This window comes from Spodoptera frugiperda, chromosome 8 (assembly GCF_023101765.2).
Source record: "Spodoptera frugiperda isolate SF20-4 chromosome 8, AGI-APGP_CSIRO_Sfru_2.0, whole genome shotgun sequence".
Taxonomy (NCBI): domain Eukaryota; kingdom Metazoa; phylum Arthropoda; class Insecta; order Lepidoptera; family Noctuidae; genus Spodoptera; species Spodoptera frugiperda.
The window spans coordinates 7,117,685-7,145,663 of NC_064219.1; the positions used below are offsets into that span (position 1 = coordinate 7,117,685).

The 27,979-nt window shown below is 36.9% G+C and overlaps 1 protein-coding gene across 2 annotated transcripts in view; it reads left to right on the forward strand.

Annotated features, from left to right (window-relative positions):
• Positions 1-23,879, forward strand: part of LOC118275831 (proline-, glutamic acid- and leucine-rich protein 1) — a 66,025-nt gene extending 42,146 nt beyond the window's left edge. For both annotated transcript variants that reach the window (XM_050695303.1, XM_050695304.1), the window contains exon 4: positions 23,708-23,879. In XM_050695303.1, coding sequence (XP_050551260.1) covers positions 23,708-23,829 — 122 coding nt within the window. In that variant the 3' untranslated portion in view covers positions 23,830-23,879. The remainder of the gene's footprint in view (positions 1-23,707) is intronic.
• Positions 23,880-27,979: the final 4,100 nt, after the last annotated feature.

Here is a 27,979-nt window from a genome sequence, read left to right on the forward strand (position 1 = left end):
TTTGATTTATTCTTTTACGGGTGTAATTATGGGAAGGATATATCAAAGGCGGTTTACATTGTAGTGTAATTTAAGATTTTAGATAGGAAACAAGAGTTTATTTTTATTATCGATAAGGTATGGGCAATAAAACCTTTAAGAAAAGAAGAAAATCATGTCATACAACTGAAACTGTCTAATAATGAAGTCAGTTACAAATGGTTTTCGTTCTATCCTAATCCTAATGGCCTTTCTCTAAAGTTTAACAAACTTTTCCGCTACAAGTTTAAAAGACCACCTAACTGGCTGCAAATAATTTAAACCTAAAACGATGGTACTCGGCAACTTTGCGAGAACAAAGCTATAATACAAACTATTTCTGTCGAAGCACAGAGTCGATGTTGACACAAGAAAATTCTCATGAATGCCCACCATGTTGGCTCAAATAAACACGTGTGCACACAGCTCGCACGCACGTCGTAATGTGCGTTACACACACATACGCATGTTTCATTCATAAGTGTGACTGGTACTGGTGAATGGGTGCGGAGTTGCGGACGGCGAAAGCTCTGTGAGACTTATGCGCGCCTGGTACCGCAAGCCGACCAGTTGGCGGACTTGTTGCTTTGTTTGTCCGCCTGATAGTGACCGTTGTGTACTTATTTATTATTGCTTGTTCTTAGAATATAGCTGACATAAAATTATTTAATTCTACCGATTCTATCTTGTGTTAAAAACTTCCAACTGTCTTATTTTCACTAAGAGTCTGACACTCCCTCTTGCTTTGCCCAAGGCGAGAGAAGTCATTGGATGATTTTTCCACCTCAAAAAAAAAAACTCTTTGTATTTTGTACAGCGCGCGCGCAGCTAGCAAGAAAGCTAGATTCTTGAATTCCATTCCCGAGACCTGTAAACGCATTACTGAATGTTAGCATAGAATTTTGTGCCTGACAATAAATAGACTTATCATTATTTTTTCATAACGTAAATACCGAAAAGTGGGTGTTACACAATTAGGTAACTCGTGTAGCTATCTCAATGCCCTTCAAAATATTAAAGTTATTATTCAATATGATAGTAATCCTCGAGAAAATATGAAATATCGTGATAAAGGATAACGATTACTTCGTAGGTAGTCTGGCTTTTTGTAGGTATAGATTATAGATTAGACCTCACTGTAAGTAAAAAAAAGTAATTACTGGGAGACTATCTTAGCTTACTTCTGTTACTATCGCTGTCACAATCAAAATAATCTTTCAAAAATACTGCTGTGTTAATGGTATCATTAATTGTAATTATTTATTATATGATTTTGACTATGATCATATCGCATTTTAGATAATATGCATAAATCATGATGTCCTACTTTCTAAAGGGCAAAGTCAAAGTCAAAGCATTTATTAATTAATCCCTAATTAGGCACTTTTGAAACGTCAAATTGTATTGTTCGTTAGTCTGTCCGTCAGTGAAGCTAGGTGCTCATTCCAAAGTGTAGCTTCGAATACTTAGAGAAGAACGAGCAAGAAACTCCATCGTTACTCTTTTCAAAAAACATGTTTTTTTTTTACAATTAATCTGATAAATTAATTTATCCTTTACTGTATGTGTAAGTGTAAGGGGGTGGCTAATTTCACGCACCCTAAAGAAAACTACTACAAATCTTTAATTTATATTTTAGCTTAAATGAAATAAAACACGAATGTTAATCTTCTCAAACGGAGAACGAATGAGCATTCGTCACTATTTTTTCTCCCTCTGATAAATAAATTTTATTACATTAGATTAAACATAAGCCTAATTTCAAGTTAAATAAAATAGAATTCGTATTTCATACATAAAACTCATATTTCATTGTATTGTGAAATGTGCGATTTCAATTCGAGTTCAATTTTAATCATACCGAACCTTAACGACACCCACAAAAAACCTATTCAACTTTGGTTTTTTCCAAATGATGTATCATCACAAAGTGAAAATCATCAATAAGGATCTAATTCACTATCAACGATCAATATTGAAGGACATTACAGCCAGACAATATAATCTTTGCAGTGATCACGGAACCTACCGTTGCTTAGACAGTTTTTATAAGCCGCTCCGATAAGATATGCAACGACAATTAAGTCAATAATCCTCTCACAAGCATTGTTATTATTCATTCATTGGTTAAACATAATTGCCTGATAAATTCATTCATTTATTTATTCAATCGCTTGGCGTTGAACTTTGCCGGTATTTTAGTATATTTCTGCTAAGTATTAAGTTCTAATACTACAACTTCTGGTATCAAATTGTAGATGTCTCTGGGTTCGCAACTCATTCATTGAATTGGTTTGTGAGTGTTATCTTATAGCTACTGTTGTTACCTGCAGTAGGTACCGTTAAATGGGAACAAAGAATAGCGTAGCCTTACATCTTTAATTCCACGAAAGGATAGCAAAAGGTGTAATAAATAGATACAACCTTTTTTCTACACTTTCATTCCGATTTACATATTTCTTTGGCGAATTTTCGTTATACAATATTAGGATCAAAATATCTAAATCAATTTCCAATTATATTAAATATTTACTAAAACATCTAATTCAGTTGTCACAGTTACTATCACTAAGCCAACGAGGCAGGTAAAGAATATTTTTATTAATTTCTGTATAATGTTTTAAAAACGGTGGCGCATGCGTCGCACGTTGCGGGATGCGTGCGCGCATCCTAATGGCCTGTTCGTCACCTCGCTGCCTCTGCCTGGAATATACTTTGCATACTAATCCCCCTATCTTGATACTGAACGAACAAACAACAAAACTCATATTATATGCGACTAAATAATAAAAATTACTTCCATAGGCCCTCTGGAGGTTTTTCAACTCGTATCGAACCTGTGAATATAATTATGTAACTTTAGGCTTGTATCCGTTGGATTATCTGACATCATATACGGTTTTAACTTTTTTATTTAAATTATACGAAGATAGAGAAAGATGTGAAAATCATGCAATTTTTCGTACAAGTTAATGAAAACTAACACTATGGATTTTTTTAAACGTATCTTCGACAAAATCATCTACCATCTAAGTTAAAAAGTAGCTATAGGTAATAATAGGTATAATGTGCAACTTTTACCATCATAGCAAAACCTTTCAGGGAAAATCATGCGAGACAATGACTGACTATTATTAAAATAGCACTTGTATTGTAACTAAGAGAGTTAACAATACATAAGTAGGTACCTACTTAAAACAGATGTAATCCTACTATAATATTATAAATGAAAAAGTTTGTGAGTATAGAATGTTTGTTACTATGAGGGATATTAGGACATTATGAAAACTATCATCCCTTAAAGGGTTTAGGTCGATTTAACCTGTAGTCCAGTAGCGAAGTACATAGTAGTTCCCTCTCGCTTCTGTCCCAAAATTAAAGTGAGAGAGAGTATAATTAAAGTGAGCGTAGTGCGAACAAACCATAAGGGAAAACTACTTTTATACTGACGTATTGATAATCCAAAACATTTCCCTATGCAACAGCCACTGACATTTTGCTTGTCTTCTTAGCTTCTAGTTATTTTAATACATTTCAGCTCTCAGCTACAATTTGTGCCTCAAAATGTGATTTATATGGCCTCGACTGTTCCCGAGACGCCCCCAAGTCTCCGACGCTTGAGATAATTGTTCGTCATCACTCTCTGTCTATATTTAACAAACAATATTTTTGGTTTCGTGGAGCTTTTCGCGTGAAGTGCTTTTGATAGGGGGAAATAAGTAAATGAAGGGAACATTTTGAGTAAAATTATCTACAATTTATCAGCCCAAAAAGTCATTGGGTGAAGAATTAAAGTGAATGTTTATGTTATCAAAATGGGTCTTAGGTCTTCTCCGGATTCTTTATCCATTAATTAAATCTTCCGCTACGTCTCCCATTACATCCACAACACCTATCACTAGGAAGTTTACATGGTTACCATAAGTTTTCCCTCAAACATTTATTTTTCGATAGCACCAAACATGATGTTTGAACAAAACCAAGCTGTGGAAACTAAAACGGCGTGGGCTAGTTGACATAATTGTTTGTTCACATTACTACTCAATTAAGTGGTGCGTTTCATTCATGTTTAATTATTTAAGGCTCGCTGCTCCGCCAATGTATGCCTATACTTGGTATAAATAGAAGTCAGTATGGCTCGGTGCGCCAACCTGTCATACAACATTGTCGCGTCGAGTCTCTCATTTATGAATGAACTCACAGATCTAGCGATTTCCGGCTAACTGTAGAGATAGTACGACACTCTTCCTGGTTCCTGCTATGGTATCTTTAATTACGCTGCCAGCATAAACAGACCGGTCGATTGTGCCTTTCACAAACGAAATGCTGTCGTATTCTGCAAGGTGTAGAGCCCATATTTTCCTGCAGCTAATGATTGATCGGAGACCATTTCTGCTTTATCGAGATCGTTCGAAATATGAATAAAGATATTCTAAAAGTGACCAAGTGATCCTAATCGCCAAGGTGATATGGACTTTATGATACTACGTTACGGTTAGATGTGGATTAACGTGATCTCGTGGCGAGTGTGTCTTGCATCCTGTGGAGCATGTTTTTTTCCTGTCTCCTTCCCGGCGTTTCACCGTTACGCAATATATCGTAAATAATTAGCGGAAGGCAAGATTCCCGTGTCTTATGGAGATGCTGACTATCGAGTTTTTTTCGCCGGACATTTCCTGCCGTCCGGCTAACAGTAAAGTATCTTTATATGTACATTTGGTAAGACAACTATGGCTCGTAAACGTCCATTCAAACAAGACTACAAAGAAAAGTAGTTGCTCTGGAGAGAATTTCCTACGCGCTACAATTACGACTGATTGTCATGTTGTTTATGACTTGCTTCATGTGCTGTGTGATTTAGCTGTGGCTGCTGCATTTTAACTGAGATTCAATAATTAAAAGTAACATCATCTCTCACTGTCGTTGGAATCGTCCATAAAAATACCTGCGCGCTTATTGAACATAACAGCAAATAATAAGCTCATGAGTGTATGAAAAAAGTAGATTACCGTGTTTATTTGCCCTTGTGCGGTGCCGGCCGATAGATGGGCATCGGTAGCATTACTCCCGCTCTCATTGGCATCGCCGCCGTGCCGGCCCGGGACGGAGACGTGTGCTCACGTCTGCGGTTTTTGTTCGCACGGCTAATTGCACGTATAACTTTTACCAAATTGCGCAATTTACTGCGCAATGCTCTTTTAAAATCTCTAAAGGCTATTTTTTCTCGTTAACTGATTCCGAACACCTGATAACGAGATCGTATCGTCGGTAATCGTCGGTAATTGAATTCGGCGTTTAACCACATACTTTGTTACGACGACAAAATCGAACGATAAAGTTGTATAAACTTTCTCGTATAAATTGAGTTCATTATCTTTTCTCACGCGATATGAACGAGATAAATAAAACTCGGTTAATCGATCTAATTTATTCAGTATGTACCGCAACCGCACCTATTTATGTTTATCACAAATGAGCGTTTTTACTGATGCTTGATGGGTGCGACACCGGCCGTCGGTCGGCGGGACCACTCCGGCGACATCGACTCACTTCTTGTCCGTCAGCCCAAACATGCGCACTTAACATTTGGACAGAGAACAAAATAAAATGGTTACCTTACATGTTCTCACGATGGCGCTTAAGACGGCCGACAAGATCTGATATAAAATGTTGCAATGCCGAAGACCGGTCGACCGCGATACCGAACTCACTCCGGCCGCGATTAGAAAAGAATAACGATCGAATTTAATGGAAAGAGTATGTTAATGAGTGCGGCCCACTACTCGCACAGATCACGCGTGATAGTACCTAATCAGAAATCACATCACTCGATGATTATGCCCATTTAATGTGTGGCTACTCGAAAACATAATTACGATTCTATGCGGCCATCAACCCGTTTGTTCTTTTTGATTGGTGTCCATAGAGAATGAATATGGCGTTATTTTGGTATTCCCTCATATTATGCTCTATATTGGATGTATTCGAAGGATCGTAAAATTATGAGCAATCAATTTGTCGGACCTGCTTGGACTTTGTCTAATTAGCTGCGAACCCATCCGTTCCCACGAGACCATGTAATATTAAAGGAAAAATAATTTATTTATTTATTATGTATGTTTCTGACAGTGCTATAGGTATTATAGATGATTTATTGTGTAACATATTAGTTGAACAAAAATAAATTCGCAATATTTTGTTTGCATCAACATAACATAATATTTGCCTTGATTAAGTAATACCGGTGGATGTAACGAATAGCATTTTTATTGAAATAAGTCCCTCTACACTGTTCTTAAGAGTTTTAATGGTATTTATTTAAAACGCGGTACTTATACAGGTAACTGTCCTGTCAACTTTAATATCCAGCACATTGGCATCGACGTCAGTTATAAATGCTCCTGTGAAGACGTATGTACCACTAATTGGTAATCAATTGAATGCGTGGCAGTGCATCGGCGGCTGACAGTGCCGATGGTATCGGCCCTAACTCAAGATGCTATCGAAGATGGCAGCGTCCACCCGTCAGCCTCACTATCTCCGCATCTCGATAACTACTTAAACGCAACTATATTACGTACTCTCTAAATTAAGATGCATTAAGAAATATTACTTCTCGTTTAATTAAAAAAAAAAGCCTCAAATACCACCGCAGTCAACGTTAATAAGTTACACAATGTGGAAATAGATGTATCAAATGTTTTATGTGCAGTTATATGTCAGAGGAACGATGAGAAAATGAAGGTATTGATATAAACTCGGTATGGCGGAAGAAAGAACCGATTTTATGTAAAACAAATCGGGTGAAGTTACGGTGGACGATCACTATATTGATACTGTTATCGTTTGTTGATATCGTCGTATCGTCGTGCGTTAAGAACGTAATTTATTGTAGTTTAAGTCAACATGCACATACATATTTTAGAGACTAGATAAAGTGATTGAAACTGGATTAGGAAGGAAGTAAGATCTTTCTTGTTAATAGGTATACTGGAATTGGTCTTATAACATTTGTTTGTTTGTCGCCAACCACGCTGAAACTACTGAACAGATTTTGATAATAATTGGTATACAGACAGCTGACTTGGATGAAAGGATACTTTTTAATCTACGAGAATGCAGGCAAAGCAGCCGCCTGAAGCTAGTCAAAAATATGATTCTTTGAATGCTATTTAATCCTAATCACTTACTTAAACTATAACTTGACGATTTTATATTGAAAATAATTGCTAAAGACTGGGTTAAGTAACCATTAAATGACTCTGAGTACGACGGTAAGAGTAGGTAAAGTCTATAAATTTCTTATAGACTTACTCATGACGTGTCGGTATAATAGAAATAAAAAACATTACTATGTGTTAATAGGGCAAACAAGTCATAATACCATATTTACTATGAAATTCCTAACAGCTGTTCATTGAGAAAAATCTGCACGTACTTATGTTATGAATGAAGATAAAAATAATTAATTCATAATGTCTATATAGTATGATTGTTGCTTTGCCATTCAGAACAATTGCTGAGATTAATTAATGTGAAGATTTAATTAAAAGGTTGGAAATAGAGTGTCTATTCTGGTTTTATTATCACTATACATACTAGAGTAAGCACTGAAGAAACAAAATTTCTCTCTTTTTGGATTCTATTCGCGGTCCAAATAAGTTTATAAGACTTTTCTCAAAAGAACTTAGGAAAAAACTACACAAGAAAGAAATATAAGTAATTAACTAAAATCACGGTTTACACACGTATTATTAATGGAGAAAAGCTCTACTAATTACGAGTCACAGAGGGACTAATTAATAATACGTGAATAAACCGTGATTTTTATTTAATTTAGTATGTCTCACGATAGTTATTGCATAAGAAATTCCCAAAATTTACCAACTTACCTAAAGCCTTTGGCAACCCAATTTCAATAACTAAAATTCTTTCGCCGATAACATTGTCCAGTGCAGACGTCCATTCATAACCCGAAAATATTTTTAGACCCTCTATTATTGGTTATCTTACTTATTATTACAAGTTGAGGTGAGTCACGAGTTTTTAAGACCTTTCGGGCAATTCCGAGGTGTTGACATAGCAAACAGGGCTACAAGATATACAGACAGTCAGGCAAGTATTTATGTATGTATTGAGAAACGTTGCGTCTTAAGTATGAGTCACTTAAGCTAACAAAATGCGTGAATGAATCCCTTAGCTTAGATATTACGTTGGTGTGTATGTAAAAGGATTCGAGTAATGGATAAATTGAATGTTTTAATGTCACTTGTTATTTGAAATCACTTCTTGGTTGGTTAAGTATTAGGCGTTAGAGATATCAAATATTGAAAATATTGTTAATATTGTTTTGTCAATACGTGTATACTTACAGTGTCTCTTTAAAATATATTTGTGATTCGCTAACAGAACATCACGTTACAATCTCTTGTTTTTCTTTGAAATATTATTCTGCTAGCAACATCAGCTGCACGCTGCAATCATACTTAAATCAAAATAATCGACATCAATCGCTAATCCATCGGCCAACACACAGCATACTGTATTTGTAAAGAACCAAATCAACTTCCCTCAATCAAAGACATATTCCACGTAAACTAATATATAGTTCCGAGAACGTTATTTTAAGAGCATTACAATAACTTCCGAATCGATAATTTGAATTCGTCGAATGGGCCAACGAGTTATTTTTCAACGATATCTTGAGGCGTTGAAGCGACAGTGTACATAAACCGACGTCCGTAGTAAAGTAGAACGGGTCCGGTCCATTCATAGTTTTGAAGACAAACAACCTCGCCCAGCTCTAGCCAGCAAGCATGTCATTCACGGCGCTCATGCTCAATGAGCCGAGATGTTGCGACATTGAACGATTGTACCGCACTCATACATCACTCACAGCGACATGTTGCTGTATCAACGCAGATGTTGATACAAGTAATGAATAAAGAATTGATATTAATACCGTAATTACTTAACATTACTTATATAGAAATAATAACTCATTAAACTTGATACGACACGCCTTTTTTGTTGTAAGCTAGATAGTTGCGTTAAACGATTGCAAAATGTATTGAATGAACGGAAGGCGAGTTTCTTTTGTCATTAGATCTGTAGAAAACGATTGGAGCTTATGTAAAGTGCTCGTGGAGTCGGCGTCGATGCGAGCCGCTAGAGCAAGTTCCGTTGAGCCTTGTTGACATTATCGAAAGCAAGCACAAACACCGATCGAACTCGGACCTCGGCCCATGTTTACACATCTGGGGGCACGGCAGTGCCCCCGCCAAGTCGAGCAAAAAAAGCGGCACGGCCGTACCATCCTTTTCTCGAAGCAATTCGGGCCTTTTTCGACCCCTATAATTCGGTTGTGGATAAAGCAAGAAACCTGAATCTTCAGTAACTAATCCGGCATTGTATAAACACGGAATATTTAAAATTTCAGTCAATTTGAACCAGTAGTTTAAGAATGACAACTTGTTAAAGTTTCTAAATTTTGTCACTCACTGACTCACCGATCATCAAAAGTCCAAGGCACTTCTAGCAGACTTAGAAGCTTAATATTTGGAATACATATAGAGTTTAGTGTCTTAATCATGGGAAAACTTAAATATTTTGTAATTTCGGTCCAGTTTTCCAAATACACCAACTGCATCAATAACTTTGTAATCCCATATAAATATATGGGATTACAAAGTTATTTATGCAGTTGGTGGTTGGTGGTGGTTATTAAATTTATAATACCGCCAATATTAAAAAGAAGTGATACCAAGTCTTAAGTATGGCTCTACAAAAAGAAGTGAGATCCCATCAAAAACATCCTGTAAAAAACCCAAGTCTCGCAGCTCAGTCTTTCTACCGTCAAAAGTTGTGAGATCCATGTAATACCAAGTCGGTTAATCTATTTAGTGTCTACTTGAAGGACCTTCTGTCTTAAGTTATTACATAAGTTATTATCATGCCAATATTAAAAATATTTAACGTTTTAAACAAATAGATCGACTTGGACATCGCTTGATTTGATTATTAGTATGTATCACACTACACAGCACGAAATACAATTTTACATATTTTTTATGTTCCCATAATTACTGTAGGTACTAGGTATACCAATAAATTAATAACAGAAGCTAAAATGCTACCGATTGCAGAGCGCCATCCGATGTAAATTACCGCTGACCATAACAAATTATATCGACAAAAAATCGTGAAATACGATTATATTATTAATCGAATCAATTTCACGGGAGCTGTGATCTCATATCTATACTCAATTAAGTCGACCTCCGAGCCTGAGACTTCGTTTAACTATAATGTACGGTCTTAAAGTTATTTCTCAAAACAAGCTTCAATGCAAGTAAGCTATGGACTTTGCTGTGTCGGTAAATGTCATAGATGAAGACAAGGTGTTAGTATAAGAAATGTTCGCAATTTTCTTCGTTGAGAATCCTGCGACCTTGACAGTACATGTAGTGATGCGCTAGGGCGGGACAGAGCCCGCGGACAGCTCGATCGCTCGGAGAGGCGTCGAGCGATGATCGCGCGATATGAGCAGTCGCGCCGCGTCGCCGCGACATCGCGAGGCTTCCGTTCCCGCGACCGACTCCGTGGGAACCGCTTTATTTTCGTATTTAAATTCGACCCTCATTAAACTGGTTTGCTTCAAAATTCGCTGCCTTCTTTCGACGCCTTTTACTCAACTTTTTATGGTTCCGTTCGACATTTACTGTTTGTGATTATTTTTATTTTAAGTCTAGACCTCGCTGGGAGCAGTCTCACAATGAGCCGCTGCTGCAAAGAGTACCAGTTTGTCTTCATTTGTGAGAGCTTCGCATTATTGATAAGCGAACACTTCGAGCTTAGTTTACGTTTTCTTTTAATAGGTTTCTTGGCATGAATTGGTCGTATATATATTTTTGTTTTTACGTTAAATCTTAAAAACACAGCGATAACCTGAGTTAAAGCAACATACGTTTAATATTCGATAGATACTGTTTAGATTTCATGTTAATTTAATTTGGGCAATATAAATTAATGGATGGAGAAAGAACTGGTTCTCGATCAGTGGTCAGTTGGGAAGAGAAACGTGCGAGTAGGTATCGGTGGACCATTATATTTAATTAATACAGGACGATTTATGTAGTAGATACGGTCGCGTGTAATTTTTCTTCTAATACCACCGCGTAGGTATTTGGAAGTACTTCATTATTCACATTTGAGTTATGGTTATAGTTTTTCGTCGTGATTGTACCTTGGCGTCTATTAAATGATTTTTTACAAGTACTTTATGTAAATGTGTAGTCGTAGCTATATTTTTATCGCATTAATCTGAAGGTTCGGTAATTATTTTGTAACATATGTGTCTTACAAATTAAATGTAAGTGTAAACAGATAGAGATATTAAGGTACCTTTGGGAATTTATTGGCTAATAGTAATTACTTAATTTTAAGAAATCGAGAGTCGCTCGTTGGGAGCCTTGTGATATCTTAAATCATAACTAACATTTACCAATAAACAATCCTTCATTGCCGTTTACAAGTATTACTTCATTGTGTAACACGAATACAAAATAAAAAAAACACACACAAACAAAAAGCACGCAAATAAAAGTTTCATTCACTGTTACGAAACAAAATGGCGACTAGAACGCGACCGGAAACGTCATTGAAAAGACATAAACGCGATTCTTAATTCGACAAATTATTGCTAACGGATTTTTCACCTTAAACACTCGTAAAAAAGTTTCATTATCACATTTAATTATGTTAATATGATCGAGGGGTTATCTTTCCCGAAATGGTGCTCACTTCCCCACGGTATCACCTTACACCGGATGGTGGGTAACCCTGCAGTGCAAGTTACTCTAAAACCTTACTGAACACTGAAGTTATTTGAAACAACACTTTAAATTGAGTACACTAAGCCTCAAAGTACTTTGAAGTGTCTCCAAGTCCAATATTTTGAGCGTAGAACTATTTGCCTTTTGGGTTTTATTTTGAATTCAGCTTTATGTGGTTGTGATAGAGTTGATTTTGGGATGGTTTGTGGTAGTATCGGATACCGGAAGGACATATTGTGTAGGCCTTAGCTACCTGTTGATAATTTCCATTGTGAGCGATGAACGTGCACAATACTTGTGTTGTGTGATAGAAGAAGCTTTAAAAGCATTCCTTTGATGAGTAACACTTAACTCATGGCTTCAACTTGTCTCTTTGCAAAAAGATATAGAGATAAAGTAAAGTATATGCACATATTATTCTTACAAACATATTGTATGCAAATATTAGTCCATCGATTGTAACAACAGTTTGAAAAATATCTGAAGGTAAAAATACGAATAAGCATTGTTGCAATGTTTCATCGTTTTTCAGAATTCCTAGCAATAATATGAAGTTTGAGTTGAAACCTGGTGTATTGCAATTAATACGCCTCCTACCTATTATAATGGATGGATGGAACGAGATATTTAAAAATCCCACTACATATATAAATTAGATGGTTAACAAGCTACGTCATCAACAAGGTGTTACACGAAGCACCGCCAGCGCATGTTCATTTGTTACCAATAAATAAATCTCACACGAAACTAAGTCGTCAAAAGCTTTTAAGTCTCGGCGGCTCTTTTCAGGCGTCAAGAACAACCGCTTTAAATGACTATACTTTTGAATTAGCGTCCACTCAATTCATATTTATATCCGCCATTTTTCATGCGCAACGAGCTGCGCATACGCAAATGCAAGCCATTAATAAATTACAGAAACACACAGCCACATTTGATCTTTACGTCACTGTGTGCTGCATGTGTGCACTTCCTCTTGTGTTGTCTGTGTGTGTGAGAGGAGGATTGTGAGAGGGAGGGGTGGGGCGTGCGGGGAACTTCCCGCGTAGCACCTGGCGCTCAGAGGTTACATACATCGACGGGATCCCATTGATTTGTGGCGAGAACCACTTGAACTTACTGCACTGATCTGATTTACCCTTTGTTTGTGTTCTTCTCCTTTGTCGTATATATCCATGCTAATATATTGGAAACCTTTGTCGGACAATTTTCATATTACTTTAGTTATTTTAAACCAACTCGGCGATGAGTGATGTTCTCAGAACAAGAAATATACGTGCTTTTAGTAAACACGTTTCAAACTTTGTAAATACTGAGTTGTGCAATAGACAATGAATGGATTTCACGAAACTACAAGTACTTACACGTACCTTATCTTAATTTTCTGAGTACAAAAAATTTTGACAAATCCAGAAACCCTTTGAACAATCCTTAAATAGGTAATACACGTCGGTACACTACAAGATCGTCAAATGCTCTTTCTAAAAATCATATGTTCTAAAAGCCCATGATTCAACACTCGACTCATAATGACAATACTGTCCACATCCTCTATTTGTTTAAGTGAAAGGCAATTGTAAACCTCTTTTGTAGAGTTTTTAAACCCTTTTGTAAAGTTGTACTAAGTTTAAAAAAAGAATAGTCCTCTCAGTAAACACACGAAGAAGTATCAATAGTCAAGATTGTGTATGCGTTGCCAGTCCTATAATTCAATAAAAATTAACTTCGCGTTTCAAAATCCACATTTATTATATCCAATCAATGTGGAGTGAGAAAAAAAATGTTAATTGCGTAGAATTGGAACCGGTATGAATTAGTGATCTTTATCTTTTGTATTAAGTGGACTAGACGCTGATATATTACCGGAGAAATACTTCTTTACATTGCTAGCATCTTGGGAAATAAATATAGTTTGCATATTAAAAAGAAATACAGACTAGTTGTGTACACAAAATTTCTAAGCCCATTTGTCAACGTTATCTGCGTCATCGACGGTTTTATCTCTATTCTTTGATTTATCCATTATCTGTCATCTGTTACTTTTGACATGAGATCTTCAATCCCTGGTATAGTTAAGCTGATGTCAAAATATTTGCTGTGATCAAAGGGCCTCGGTGGTGTCACGTGGTGCCTGCCGACGTCGTCCAAACATTGACAAGGGCCGCGGCTCGGCGCGCCCAGCAGATAACAATACCGCGAACAATGAGCGCCGGCTCGCCGCCCGCGCCGCCTGACCCAACGACACTCCCACAAACAACAAACTGTACTTGAGACTGATGTTGTTTGCACTGACTTTGACTTATTCTCAAGTGTTTGCCTCAACAACGAAGGACCTCTGTCGTTCTTCATTAAGCCCCTCTACAGGCCTCCTGCATAACATGAATCAATTGAGGTACTCTATGAGGAACACATTGACATTATTATGGAATCTTCAATGAATTTAGTATATTTCTCTTTGAAAAATATATTATTTTGCTTATTACGAAATGTATTTCGATATTTTATATACTATTGTAATGCAAAGTATGTAAAATATGTTACTGCCAATTTGTACCATTTCCTGCCTACCTGTGGCCAGACTCTAACCATTATTATGCAATTTACTAAACCAATATGACTATTTAATTGTCCTGCTTGAACACAGCATGTTCATTGTCTATAAATTCCAACCTTTGAGGGATTAGTGTCATTGAGCGTTACTATTGACTGTGGAATGCAGCGGTACTATGTATTGCGTGTGCAGATCTATGAATGAAGACGGTGGCCTGCACTTTATGGTGCCACAAAAACCGAGGCCCTTTAGAAAATACTCCGACGGATACACGGAGCGCAATATTTACTACGCCCCCCGACCCTTTCACTTCCTCTACGGCGACAACCTGCGTTGGAGCGAGACTGCGTTACGCAAGCGCCGCGGCCAGAGCGAGACGGCGGATTCATTCATAACCGAGTCCGCCATCCGGTCCGCGTTCTGGTCGATCACTTCATCTCCTTCTAACACGCAGTCTCCTCTCGAGTGCGAGCAGGTGGCACCGGATGCTTAGCGATGTACCGGAGCTTCGATCGGAAGCTCTTAAAAAAAATCTCGTACTCTTTCACATCACCTCGAACCGAGTCACATCCCGGGGCAGCGGGTATCTAGTGCACCCGCGGCGCCGGCTCGTCGCGTATCGAAACTACAAGTGTGTCGTTGTAATGTGAAATTACCTCGTTTAATGAGGGGACAGTCGCAATTGGTGATTTTCGTAAGCTCGCTGGGAGTGAGACGGTGCGAGCTTCGCCCCTCCGCCGAGCGCCCATTCAGCTGCGAGTAGTCGGTCGCCGGCCACTGCGACGCACGCGCGCGCTCACACCTTGCCACTCCACTCTCTGGATACTACTCCAATTTTGACATGACCGGTTCGGAACACGAACGCGAACGATCGACCGGTGTCCACACAGTGTTTGCTCACTAGTGATTTCTCTAATTGGTGCTTTTGAGTGAGTGTCGCCGGGAATGTACGAGAACTCGGCCTGGACAACTTTACAATGGCCCAAATTGCATTAAATGGGTAATTGGTGTACGTCATTGGATAATGGATTCGGCTCATATACCTAGTATACATAATGTGTCCTCAGCAGGAGCGTGGGCTGCTCTGAATTTTGCACTTGACTCCCGGCCCAACTCTTTGTTTGTTGCCGTTCCATTCGATATTAAAATTCAACAATGCGATTTCTGACCTCATGAGATGAATACGAAACTGTGTATTTGTAATATTTATTGTTTGAGTACATAGTTACGAACATTAGGTTTATATTGTTCATTATCAATCGAGTACGAACACAAAATAACCGCGATAACAAACTTCCAGTTAAAATTTCATGTAAATACAAAAGCTTCATGTATATATGTTTGCTGTGTACCTAAACCAAATGTAATACAAGTATTTTTATGTTATTAACTAAGTTGTGCTCTAATTATTTGTAGCACTAATTAGCTGATGTTGCACTGCAGCTGCTGAAAAACTTTCAGTGTAACATACAATGTAGTTGTACTGCGAAATGATATGTTTCTCACCTATGAAATTAGCGAGCTAGGTACATAATTATCTACTTTCAATTACCAGTTGTGGTATCCACTTAGCAGTTGAGTGCTTAAGAAATAGTTGTGAGTAAGAGAAGGCGGCACATAAATCACTTGGCCGTTTGTTGTTCTGCCTTTCCACCATTACTTACGAATACAGGTTAACAATTAAGACTGCTATTACGGCGGTCCTAATAAATCCTGTGGGGATTTCAATTAGTTGATTTCCAAGCGTTTTTCCCGCTAACGCACATTGTCGGAATACCACGCGTCGTTTTCTCTGGTGGCTCGACACAGGTACGAGGCGTTATCAGTCGGCTGCCGCCGCGACCGTGGGAATAAAAGAAGCGTGTTAAACAATAGCACCTAGATAAGAACATCGTCAGAACCCATTTGGGGTACCTTTAAGTAATTACTTGTGTTTCATAGTGCGGCGCACATCGGTCGGTACTCGACTAAATCCATTTTGCATTGGAAACTAGATGATTCATACTTGGATTAGTTTAAATTACTTCGGTACCTACCTTTTCGGTTCAGCGATTATGCTAATGTTGAAATAATGTTATATTTTGCGTGTTTCTATTGATAGTTACGAATGAAAGGTTGAATACTGTATCTGTGTTCAATTCCAGCTTAAAACTAGTTTGAAGTTAAACTTTGTTCTCTTTGATTTGAATAAAAACTGTTTCGTAATACTTTGGACATTCATTGTAGTATAGATGTAAATTAGATAGATAAATAAACAGTTGTTATCAGATAGTAAGTGATAATTTTACAAAATAGTGTGGTTTTTACTGAGTTGGTATCGCGCCTGTAAATTCCGGTTCGGTAACAATGACATTCGGAGAGTTAACTTTACTGTATTTATGATATTCTTTTCCATTCAGTTTCAAGATATTCTCACGTCATTGACCTTTATATGGTAGTTCTTTTGTTGTTATTTACTTTAATTTTGTTGCTGGTGTTACGGGAAATTGGATCTTAAGTCTTTGGTGTTTAGGCCTAGTGGTAGCTTTGTATTGTGGACTAATGACATTGGTACATTACACTAGAGTTACCTTTTTTTAACATTTTTGTTACTCTGGTACCAAATTACCAATACAAGTGCTTACGTTAGGGTGGGTACATACAAATCCCCTCGGTTCCCAGCAACGGATACAGGTGTTTATTTTGAAGCCGTCCCGCAATCCCCTGCTTGTGGTTTTTTAACTTTTTTCGCAAAAGAAACCTTTACGATGAGGCTTTCATACGAGATGCGCAGAAAAACAACATGTCTGCCCGTTTTGTTCCTTTTTACTATTTGCACATTTAGTTACAATGTAGATTTTTAAATATATGTACTTACATTAATATTTATTTATATCTAAGTATAGCCTTTTACCTAGGTTTATTTTCTACAACGACTAATAGGCATTCCTATATTGTGTGTATTAACTTGTGTTTACAAGCAAGTTTATACAGGCATTCAATATTAACAAATGCCTTAGGAGTAATTTTTTTTTATTAATTGGCACTTACTGCCACACTCAGAGACATTTAATGATTACTTAAACTATTCCTTAGTAAAGTAATGATTTTGTATCGAAAACAATTGCTATAGACTGGGTTAAGTAACAATGACTCTAAGTAGGGTTTGTATTTATCACATTAAATAAATAGAAATGTATACGTATAATACATACTTTGTTTATTTTAAGAAAATCTCCAAGAAGTTCAATAAGTAAACATTTTAACGTTACTAGTCACGCGCCAAAAACCTTAGAATAACTCGTTGTATTTACTATTCATACACAATAGCTTGCGCCTGCGCATGTAACGTCATTGTGCTCCAATTTTGAAAACATAATTCTTCTATAGAATTTGAATAGTGCCGTGGTAACAAGTTGATTCATAGTACTTTATTGGTCCACAGAATATAATTGAAAATATTCTGTGGTTATTCTATTTTGTTTCCAAACCACATATTTGTGTTTGATATGGTGAAAGAAAAAAAACACATAGACTCTACTACATTTTTTTTTTTAAATTGATGTCTCTATCTGCAATGTTTACCAATAATAACAATTTCTATTTTCTTCATCTTCTTCGTACATGGAGATCCCTATTATTACATACACCATAGGTGGCTAGTTACCAACTCTTGTTTGCAGACAACACCTGGTTTCATCCATGATCACTATTAGTATCGTGAACATTTTTTACACAAGTACTTACTTAAGTAAAATATCAATGTTTAAAAGGTTTCGCGTCGCTCGTCCGAAACGCGAGGTGTACGAACAAGCGTCGAATTTTCGCAGTCACCGAACCGTGCACTCTGACTCACAAAGGAGCGTTAAACTGAACGCTTAGCATTCAAATTCAAATGGTCCCCCTCACTAGCTGTTCTAAAAACGAAATGGACAAATCGTTTCGAAATACTACTGTACGATATAGATGAAATCAGGGCCTAGAAAATAGTTAGTTTTTTTTTAAGGGGAAAAAATCATCCAATGACTTCTCCTCTCGCCTTGGTGGAGGTGAGGGAGGGAGTGTCAGACTCTTACTGACTAAAAACCACCCTGTATCTACTGCTTTTCGAGCCAAAGCCCCGGTAAACCCGCTAGTCCGCAGCTACGGAAAATAGCTAGTTTAGGGCTAACAGTTAAACCATTACGCCATGCAGTAAATTAATTGACTTTCCACTAATATTTTAAAGATACACTCACAAAAAATACAACTATATTTACTTTAAATAAATCTACATGTATTTTTATGAGGATTGATATTTTTAACATAACGTTAAACACGGTGTTAATAGTCACTAATGTCGGTGAGCTCGGTCTGGGCACCCGTTTCTCCGCGACCCAATTTCCTGAGTGATGAAATGGATATCCGAACGAAACTCACCGGTATCAACATATAAAATTAATTCTTCCGTATTCTCTTTTAGCGACAGATTAGTTTACGACCCTCGTAACTCCTTGGCTACTAAAATCTGAAGAATAACTTTCATAAAAGTAACGGTGTCGACTAATAGCTCAACTAAAGTGACATTAAATGTGGCTGTTAAAACTACAAAAGGATGCCGTATAGTTTTAAAATGATTGTGATGTATCTTGTAACAATTGTTCATAAAATGAGTGACGGTATTTTTGTGTAGTTCTTTATTAATGTTGCCATAAATTAAAGGGTTAATTACCTCGCTATTGTTTGACATGTAAAATGAGTGAGAGATTGTACATTTTGCGTTCAATTATTTCGGTGCGTTTTATTTCACGGGTATTTTAAATGTTTTTATATTTGTTGTCACATTCTATGGGTAGGTACGACTATGGTATCCATATACCTAAGTATTATGAAAATGTAACGTCTGCCCTCAAATGAACATAAATACATTGTGTTACATAAAACGGTTGCGACACTGAACTTAACCTTATACCAAATGGATTAACATACAAAAGTACTCAAAATGCATCCATTTGAATGTCTAATTAACGCATTTATATTTATTCTCCTAAACGATGAGTTCGCGATTGTAATTTGAATTTTTATTGCGTACCTAAACGTTAATTGTGCCCAAGTTGTGTCGTGTTTTAAATTACATTGGATTTACGATGACACACTTTTGCTTTTTATGTTTCAACATGGCTGTCTACAGGTATTTTTTGGTAACAAAATAACGTAGGAACGTTTATCTAGTCGAGTAAGCTCTAAAATTTATTTAGTGCTAATTTATTTAGTCGCTAGACTATTACTCGGGTGTTTTCATTGCATCCTGTTGTTCGTCATAAAGATGTATTTAACGTTGACCAATAATCTCTTCATAAACCGCGGTCGCCATTTTGTTGAGTCAAATCATCGAACGACTATTATGCCGCCCACGTGTTGTAAACAAACATTAGGAATATGGAACTCGCGGAGTTTTCCTCGCGAAGATTTTTCTCGCGGGTGCGCGGCGCGTGCGTGGGCGTTGGGAGGCGTTCGCCAATCGCCTCGGAGCCCGCCCCACGACCCCACGCCTCACATCTACACGCCCGGCTCTATCTCTAAGACACCCACGCCAGAATGTCGCCCAAACCATGTCTATTTTATGACAGCCGTTCTACAATTATATTTTTTCTCGATAATTAGCCAGGTGCCGGAAAATTTCTGTCTCACTTACGACTGTGCTGCCAAATTCCTAAGCTCGGAATCATTTCTTTCGAATCCGACGTTAATTTGTCGACAGACTGTCCGTCTCTTTGCAACTGAACTCTAATTTCATATTTCGCAATACATTCACAGTAAGTGGCTGCAATGAATTTTACCTTAATTGCTATGTAGATTTCTCAATGACCAAAACCCTTATCAGGTATCAGATATCTGTGTGGACTGTGTAGTTATTTCTGGTACCTGGTTTTTCTAAACTCAACCAAATAAGGATAAGTCGTTCATAGTTTTTTCATCGACTTGTGCAACAAGTCACACATTCAGTCTACGTGACTTAGTGTGTCTGTCTAGAACCGCGAGACACTGTGTACACACCTCTATAACTTGCCAAGATTAACAAATATATAATTCTACTCGAATTCAAAGTTTAAAACTAAAATAACCATGTTTATTTGGCATTCCTATTTAAGCAAAACCACAAAGTCGAATGAACTTTCAATGGGATTTCAGATAATTCACTCAAATTACTGAATCATCCTCATTAAGTACTTGAATCAATAAATAACAGTTATTTGATCTAGCTCGTAAATAAGACAAATACATTTGTCCCAACCAAAGTGATACAATATGAGTCGGAGCAGAGCGAGCGTCAGCCCGTAATAACGTTTTAATTGAATGGTCGGAGGTCAAATCACTTGCGCCCGCGTGACCCAACCTCGACACCGAGCCACACAGACTCAGAACAAACCGATACATGTCGAGCCCAACACGATTTACAATTTCAACAAGATTGCATAAACTGAAAGAATTTACGCTGATCGCATGCTAATATTGACTCAAGCCACACTAACATTGTTACAATCATTATAATGTGGCAACACTAAACAAAGTATAAAAGCTCGCTTGCTTGCGCACAAACTGCACAATCTATTGCTATTGTTCACATAAACAACCCGCCGAATTGTTAGCTCTTGTTATACAAGCTCGCATTGTTCCACATTTGAATCGTGCGTCCCGCGTCACTCGATTCGCCGAAGCATCCATTGTCGCCATGTTTGTTGATGCGCGCGCAATCCGTGCAAAACCGTGCAAAATCTCGCGAATACTTTGGCCGAAATCAAAACATGCATTGATACGCGCCACGGGAACAAACCAGTTCTCGAACGCATCACAATGTAGCAAGTGGCTGAATAAATGAATTCCTTTGCCTCATTTATGTCACGAAAGCCATAAAACCCTGCTTTATTTCAATAATGCAACAGCTAATGTATTTTCGGTCGTAACAAAAAACGAGTACTAGCGGGTACTCAATGCAACCGTTATATTCGTCCCCCGCAGTTATCGTAAATCCACTTAATTTAGAAATATTAAAATCTACAACAGAATTAGTGTCTGCTTCATCGGTCCAGATACATGCGGGTGTCCACTTTCCTATTAAGATGGGGTCGAAGATGCGACCCCAATTGACCGCGGGTTCATGCCGCACTACGATACGCACCTATCGTTTAAATAATACATGTTTGCTTTATGAATCCGCTACACGAGAGCCATCAATTAGTGTCGCACGACATTTGCTACACTGTACATATTAACACCTACATATTATGTAGGTTATTGGGATCGACTACTACACCCACGCATTAACACTTTTGTTGTTTAACTCTGTTATCGTACAGATATATGTGATGCATTGCCCGAAATTAAGTGTGAACTATAAGCCGCAAAAACAACTAATTATCCTTATTGGTCAGCAATGAGTGCCAAACATTTGGCAAATGGGTGCTTGTTGTATCACAATAAACAAAGGGAACCTAATGTCATAGAACGTGATCAAAATGTAATCTAGTATAGCATAAGAGACAAATGTAATGCGGTCGGTGTCATTGAGGCGTGGGGTGACAAATTGGGCGCGTCAATCGAGTTAGTTGACCCGAGCCCCGGCCAATCTGTGCTCACACCACACGATTAACCGCACAGACACGCACTAACCGCCCTGTAATAGATACGAGACGATCTAACGCACTCAATTGTATCGCACAGATTATTACAAGGGTTACAGCCAATTAGAGGGACCGTCTTGCGAATGACTCCATCGTTTGTCTTCATTCCGAACGATTTGTTACGAAGCATTAACATTGTAATTTTTCTTACTGTAATGTCATTTATATTTTGCTTCTATGAAGTAACGAACTTCTGTCTCGTTCCAATTTATTCACTAGCCCATATCATTCATCGAATATGGGGTCCCCTCTATCAGCAAATATCATTTATGGTCCGAGATCCCAGAGCTGTCAGACATATGTTATTTTTACAAGCATTTAACCTTCGGCTTACAGTAGTCTTGTATATACTTTTTAATGTCTGAATGTTTGTAAAGCTGGCCGAGTGACACCAGCGCAGGTACCAGGTGAGAAAGGTGACTAAAAATTAGACTAACTTAACTTATTTTTTTATGTCTGATTTTTATATATGTTTTGTAGAATATTAATCTGAAATCATATTAAAAAAATCAGACACTTTCCATGGACCAAAACTTTTGTCAGACGCTTTAAAGCTGTAAGAAAAATAAATGAACTTAATTTATTTTTTAATGTCTGATTTTTTTATATGCTATTAAGATAACTATTACAATGTCATATTTAATTAGTCAGACAAATTGCATGGACCAAACTTCCCCTAAATACCAAAATTACTCAACCATGTGTATGAACGCGAGAGCACTATGCACATGCGCTTCAGACCGAGTGAGACATCCATGGTAACTCGGTTCCCGTTCTTAAACTCACAATCTATTACTGTAGGTACTACTGCACATGTATGTGTATATACTATGTGCACACTTTTTAGGGTTCCGTAGCCAAATGGCGAAAAACAGAACCACAATAAAATTAAGGTTCTGTAGTCTATCTTCCAATCGTTTGGCAGATAGACACTTCCAAAGTGGAAAAATGAGTGCCTCCCTCTAACTTTATTAATAAGAGAGTTAGAAATCTAAAAAAAACATATGCTGTAGATTTCAATGGAAATTTTACACGAAAATTGGTTTTAACGAGATATCATTATTAGTTTTTAAGAAATATGCACCTCTGCCTACCCCTTCGTGGATTAAGGGCGTGACGATATGTATGTATATGTATGTATTTTTAAGAAATAATACATTTTCAAAAAACGCAAATATAACTTTGTCGTTCATACAAATACTAAGCAAGTTATTTTATAACTTTTTTATTAAACCCTTCATGGGCGAGTCCGACTCGCACTTGGCTTTATTTTACTATACATCATACTTCTATATTCGGGTTTTTGCGACCATATTGTTATAGGGTAATGAAATCACTTTGTTCTATGTAAAATATAGAAAAACTTTAATATAACTTTAAAAAAACAACGAACCTAGAAATCGATGACCGCTTTCTACGGGCCAATTACATCACCAGTTTATGGAATAATGCAGATAAAAAATTACCAACAACTTTTGCTCCGGAAAACAACGAATGGACGTTGGAAGATGGCCAATATCTTTTTTATTGGTTTGATGGTGACCAATTACCAGAATTCGTCAGTGATTCACTTCAAGAACTAGGTACCGTAATTTGCTTTCTGGTTTGCAATTTATTATATTGATTGTTCAATTTGTTTAATGTTTATCTTTTTGTTTTTACAGAACATGCTGCTAGCAACAATAACACATCAGATGGTGATGAGGATGATGACTTGGATGAACGCGATATACTAAATGATGAAAATTATAATTCTAATTACTTTGATGATGATGAAGATGATTAAAATCAACTAAATGATTTATATTTAAAACAATTTTAAGTAACTCTGACAATGACATCTTATAAATATCTATTGGATCCAAATACGGCGAGGCCTATAATAATTTTCGGATTTACGAAAAATTTCTCGGTAGTAGCACAGAGTCTGGAATTGTGTCCAGTATATGGCAATAGGCTCACCCCCTATTACATGGGACTTATAACACAAATGGTGAAAAGTGGGTGTACATTGTACAGCGGCATTACGTGCCGTAATGTCACCTCTGCCTACCCCTTCGGGGATAAAAGGCGTGACGTTGTGTGTGTGTGTGTGTATATATAAAATAAATGTTATTTTCTTTAAAAGACAGCTGCTCAGAAATAGTTTGTTTTTGCCTGTTTATGCATTTTTTTTTAATAAATAATTGTTTTTTAAATTATATTTTTTTCTTTATCTATAAATATTCATATTAAACGTAGTAAGTTTTTTTAAAATATTAAGATATTTTAGTCTGAAGCGCATGTGCATAGTGCTCTCGCGTTCATACACATGGTTGAGTAATTTTGGTATTTAGGGGAAGTTTGGTCCATGCAATTTGTCTGACTAATTAAATATGACATTGTAATAGTTATCTTAATAGCATATAAAAAAATCAGACATTAAAAAATAAATTAAGTTCATTTATTTTTCTTACAGCTTTAAAGCGTCTGACAAAAGTTTTGGTCCATGGAAAGTGTCTGATTTTTTTAATATGATTTCAGATTAATATTCTACAAAACATATATAAAAATCAGACATAAAAAAATAAGTTAAGTTAGTCTAATTTTTAGTCACCTTTCTCACCTGGTACCTGCGCTGGTGTCACTCGGCCAGCTTTACAAACATTCAGACATTAAAAAGTATATACAAGACTACTGTAAGCCGAAGGTTAAATGCTTGTAAAAATAACATATGTCTGACAGCTCTGGGATCTCGCTCTATTAGGTCTCCTCAGATATTACTTTTATATATTTAATTTACTTTTCGCATAAAATTGTAAGTCAAATCCCAAGCAATCAGTCATGATTATCCTTCAAAAAACATTCAAAGATCACGGAGTCAACAGACGTTCAACTGGAGTGACCTCTATTAAACATAATTTTCGCTTTACGATCCGTTGTGAGCTGCCGCCATACCGCACGTTATTTGACTATTGTCCTCCAATATTGGTCGAGTCAACTAGACTCATTGAATGCTGCTACTTATGCCACAAAGGAGGTTCAACGTCAATAGAAACTCTCCCGCCTGATGCCCTCTGGACTTAATCTGGATTGCAACCGTTTGTAATCGGTGTATTATACAATTTAGTTGATTGATTACTTGAGAATTGCAGTTTGATAGTTTGATACAAGGGAAATATAACTCTGATATGCATATTTGTATTCCTATTCTAACTGCGATATTTGGTGAAGATTTTGTTCGATCCACACCCGAGTACCAATAACTGAATTTCGACGAAATATACAAAAGTTGCAGTATGCTTACATTTTAACGTGACAACAATGTGTAAGAATTTATTCCAATAACTTTAACAAATTAAAGAAACCACAGGACGCCAATTAATAAATACAACAGTAAATAAACTTTAAAACTTTTTGATGGCCCTTCAAACATCGCATTCAAGAGTTTTATTATCTCAGAGCGCGTCATTTGTCCAATAATACTGTACGACCAATAATATGACAGTTATGCTACTAAATGTGATTTTGATTAGAGACAATTCGTCGCCCCCATCATCTCTAAAGTATGGTAGATTGACTAATACTATGTCAATTGGTAGCGTAGCCATGTAATACACATAGTACTATAACATAAAAACAACATTTATACATATTTCACACGCAAAATAACGTGTGAAAAAATCTCCCATAAGTTACCAAAAACATTTTTATAATGGTAGTTACATATATCTCTGTAATCTGTAAACAAAAAATAAATTAGTACCGAAAGATAAGCTCCTACTTTAAAAAAGTATATTTCCTCTATAACCGTGTGAACTAATGCCTAATAGAAACACATTGGAACGCGTCTTACAAAAATATTACCATTAATCACTTGTCGAACAATATTTTTAATAACCACTAACCGTTGCCACCCCTTTTACATGGAACATTTTTAATAAAGCGAAATGAAGATGTTTACATGCACTTATTAACCCTTAGCCCTACAATGGGGTCTCTAGTACCATATCTATCAATTTCATCAATTCATATTATCGGTTGTTAAAAAATGTTTCGAGTATGACTATGAATATTAAGAAGATAAACATTGGATTATTATCTGGCAACACCATGATTAAATTACGTTCAACACCCACATGTTTTATGTGAATAGATATTCAATTATTCATTATTGAATATTCAAACAATACTGAACACGAATTTAACTTAATTTTACACTCATATTTGTTATTAGAAAGTGTTGTTAAAAACTGTAGTTTTCCGTTACAGCTCTCATAGTTAACATTATTGTAATTGTACCCACGACGTGGTCACGCACAACGAAATAAGCATAGACAATTATGGTTCATTACAACCACCGAATGTTCACTGCACGCTGAACAGGTTCACCATAAACGTACATCGTGTTTTTTTTAAGAAACTTAAACATAGCTCTTTGGACTAAAAATGCAATTACTAAAATTAATGATAATAGATATTTGTTTAATAAAATAAAACTTGAAGCCATTACTCAAATTGAATTCGTAGCAGTTCGTAGCTTACAACTACCTTAACTAGTATTTGCGTAGAGCGAATATGTGCTAACTTTCTTAACGGTGTTAGTAAATTGAGTGGGACATTAAGTTAGCAAAATGATCAGTCTCGGGTAGTGGTTTGCGTGAGAACTACCCGGCGCGGCCGCGGGGTTACACGCGGAGGGTGGTGCGAGGGTGGGAACACTCGGGGTAAGTGGGGTACCGGGCCGGAAGCGCCTGCATCGGATCGTTCCGCACACCTGTGGGAATGTTTGCCACTATTTGTTTACCACCTCTTGCGATACACTGCCAGCCTGGTACTTTTAACAATTATCATAGAACCGCGCTATCGTTTATCTCTTAATTACTCCACAATATTTATTATAGCTATTAGCTACAACTGTTGATAAAAAATAACGTTGTTTTAATGTTTTAATCTTTGCAAGCGGATACGTATTCATCTCACACGTCAGAAATAGGAGTCAAGTACAAAATTACAAACAATATCTCTTTACAAACAGGTGCTGTGATATGAAGTCACAAAACAATGAACAGTGATACAAAAAGAATGAACATTTTCTCCGTCACGTGACAATAGGAAAATCGCCAAAATGAAAAACAGTGAAGAGTGTTTAGACTGACGATATAAACTGAACTCAAACGGAAACAGTGTGATATTTATTGATCTTATTTAATTGTTTAGTAAATAGTGTAATAAACTCGTTGTAAATATAAATATAAGTGACAAGAACTATTGATAACGTCGGCCTGCTGGCGGGTTGTGATACGAACTTCAAGAGCCCTCAGCAGACCACTCATCAAGGCGACGGCGGCCATCGCAGGCATGGGAATCAAAGTCATGATGAAAGCTTTCAATAAGCCAAAAGGTAAGACCCTTAAACAATTCGCAACTGCCAATAACAATTAACGTTTACCAATTCCATTTTCATTCTTCACAATTGTATCGGTGTATCGTGCTCTACAATAGAATTCGAATTTCAAATATGGATCGTTGAAGGAATCGTTATAAAAATGGCGACGTATGTTCCTCGCTTCGCTTTGGTGACGCAACCGCGCAACGCTCTCGGTTTCGCGTGCACTTGTCCCGAATGTGAACGCACCGTGACCGAAAGAAAAATATGAAAACGTTCATTTTCTAAATTATTACCTATGGCACTATTAAGTTTACAAAAATATTAGACAATGCGAACTGTAAATTGTGAAATAATTGCAACAACATGGCTACAATGTACATGTCACACATGTACATTTTTAGACTTCTTTAAACCTTTGGTAAATGTATGAATAAACCCTGATCATCTTGATTGTATAGTTTCACAAAGTTGATTTATTCACGACAAACGTCTGAAGGACTCGGCATCGAACAGCGCATCATATCGCAACTCAATTTCCTTTAATATCACTGTATTTTGAAACATA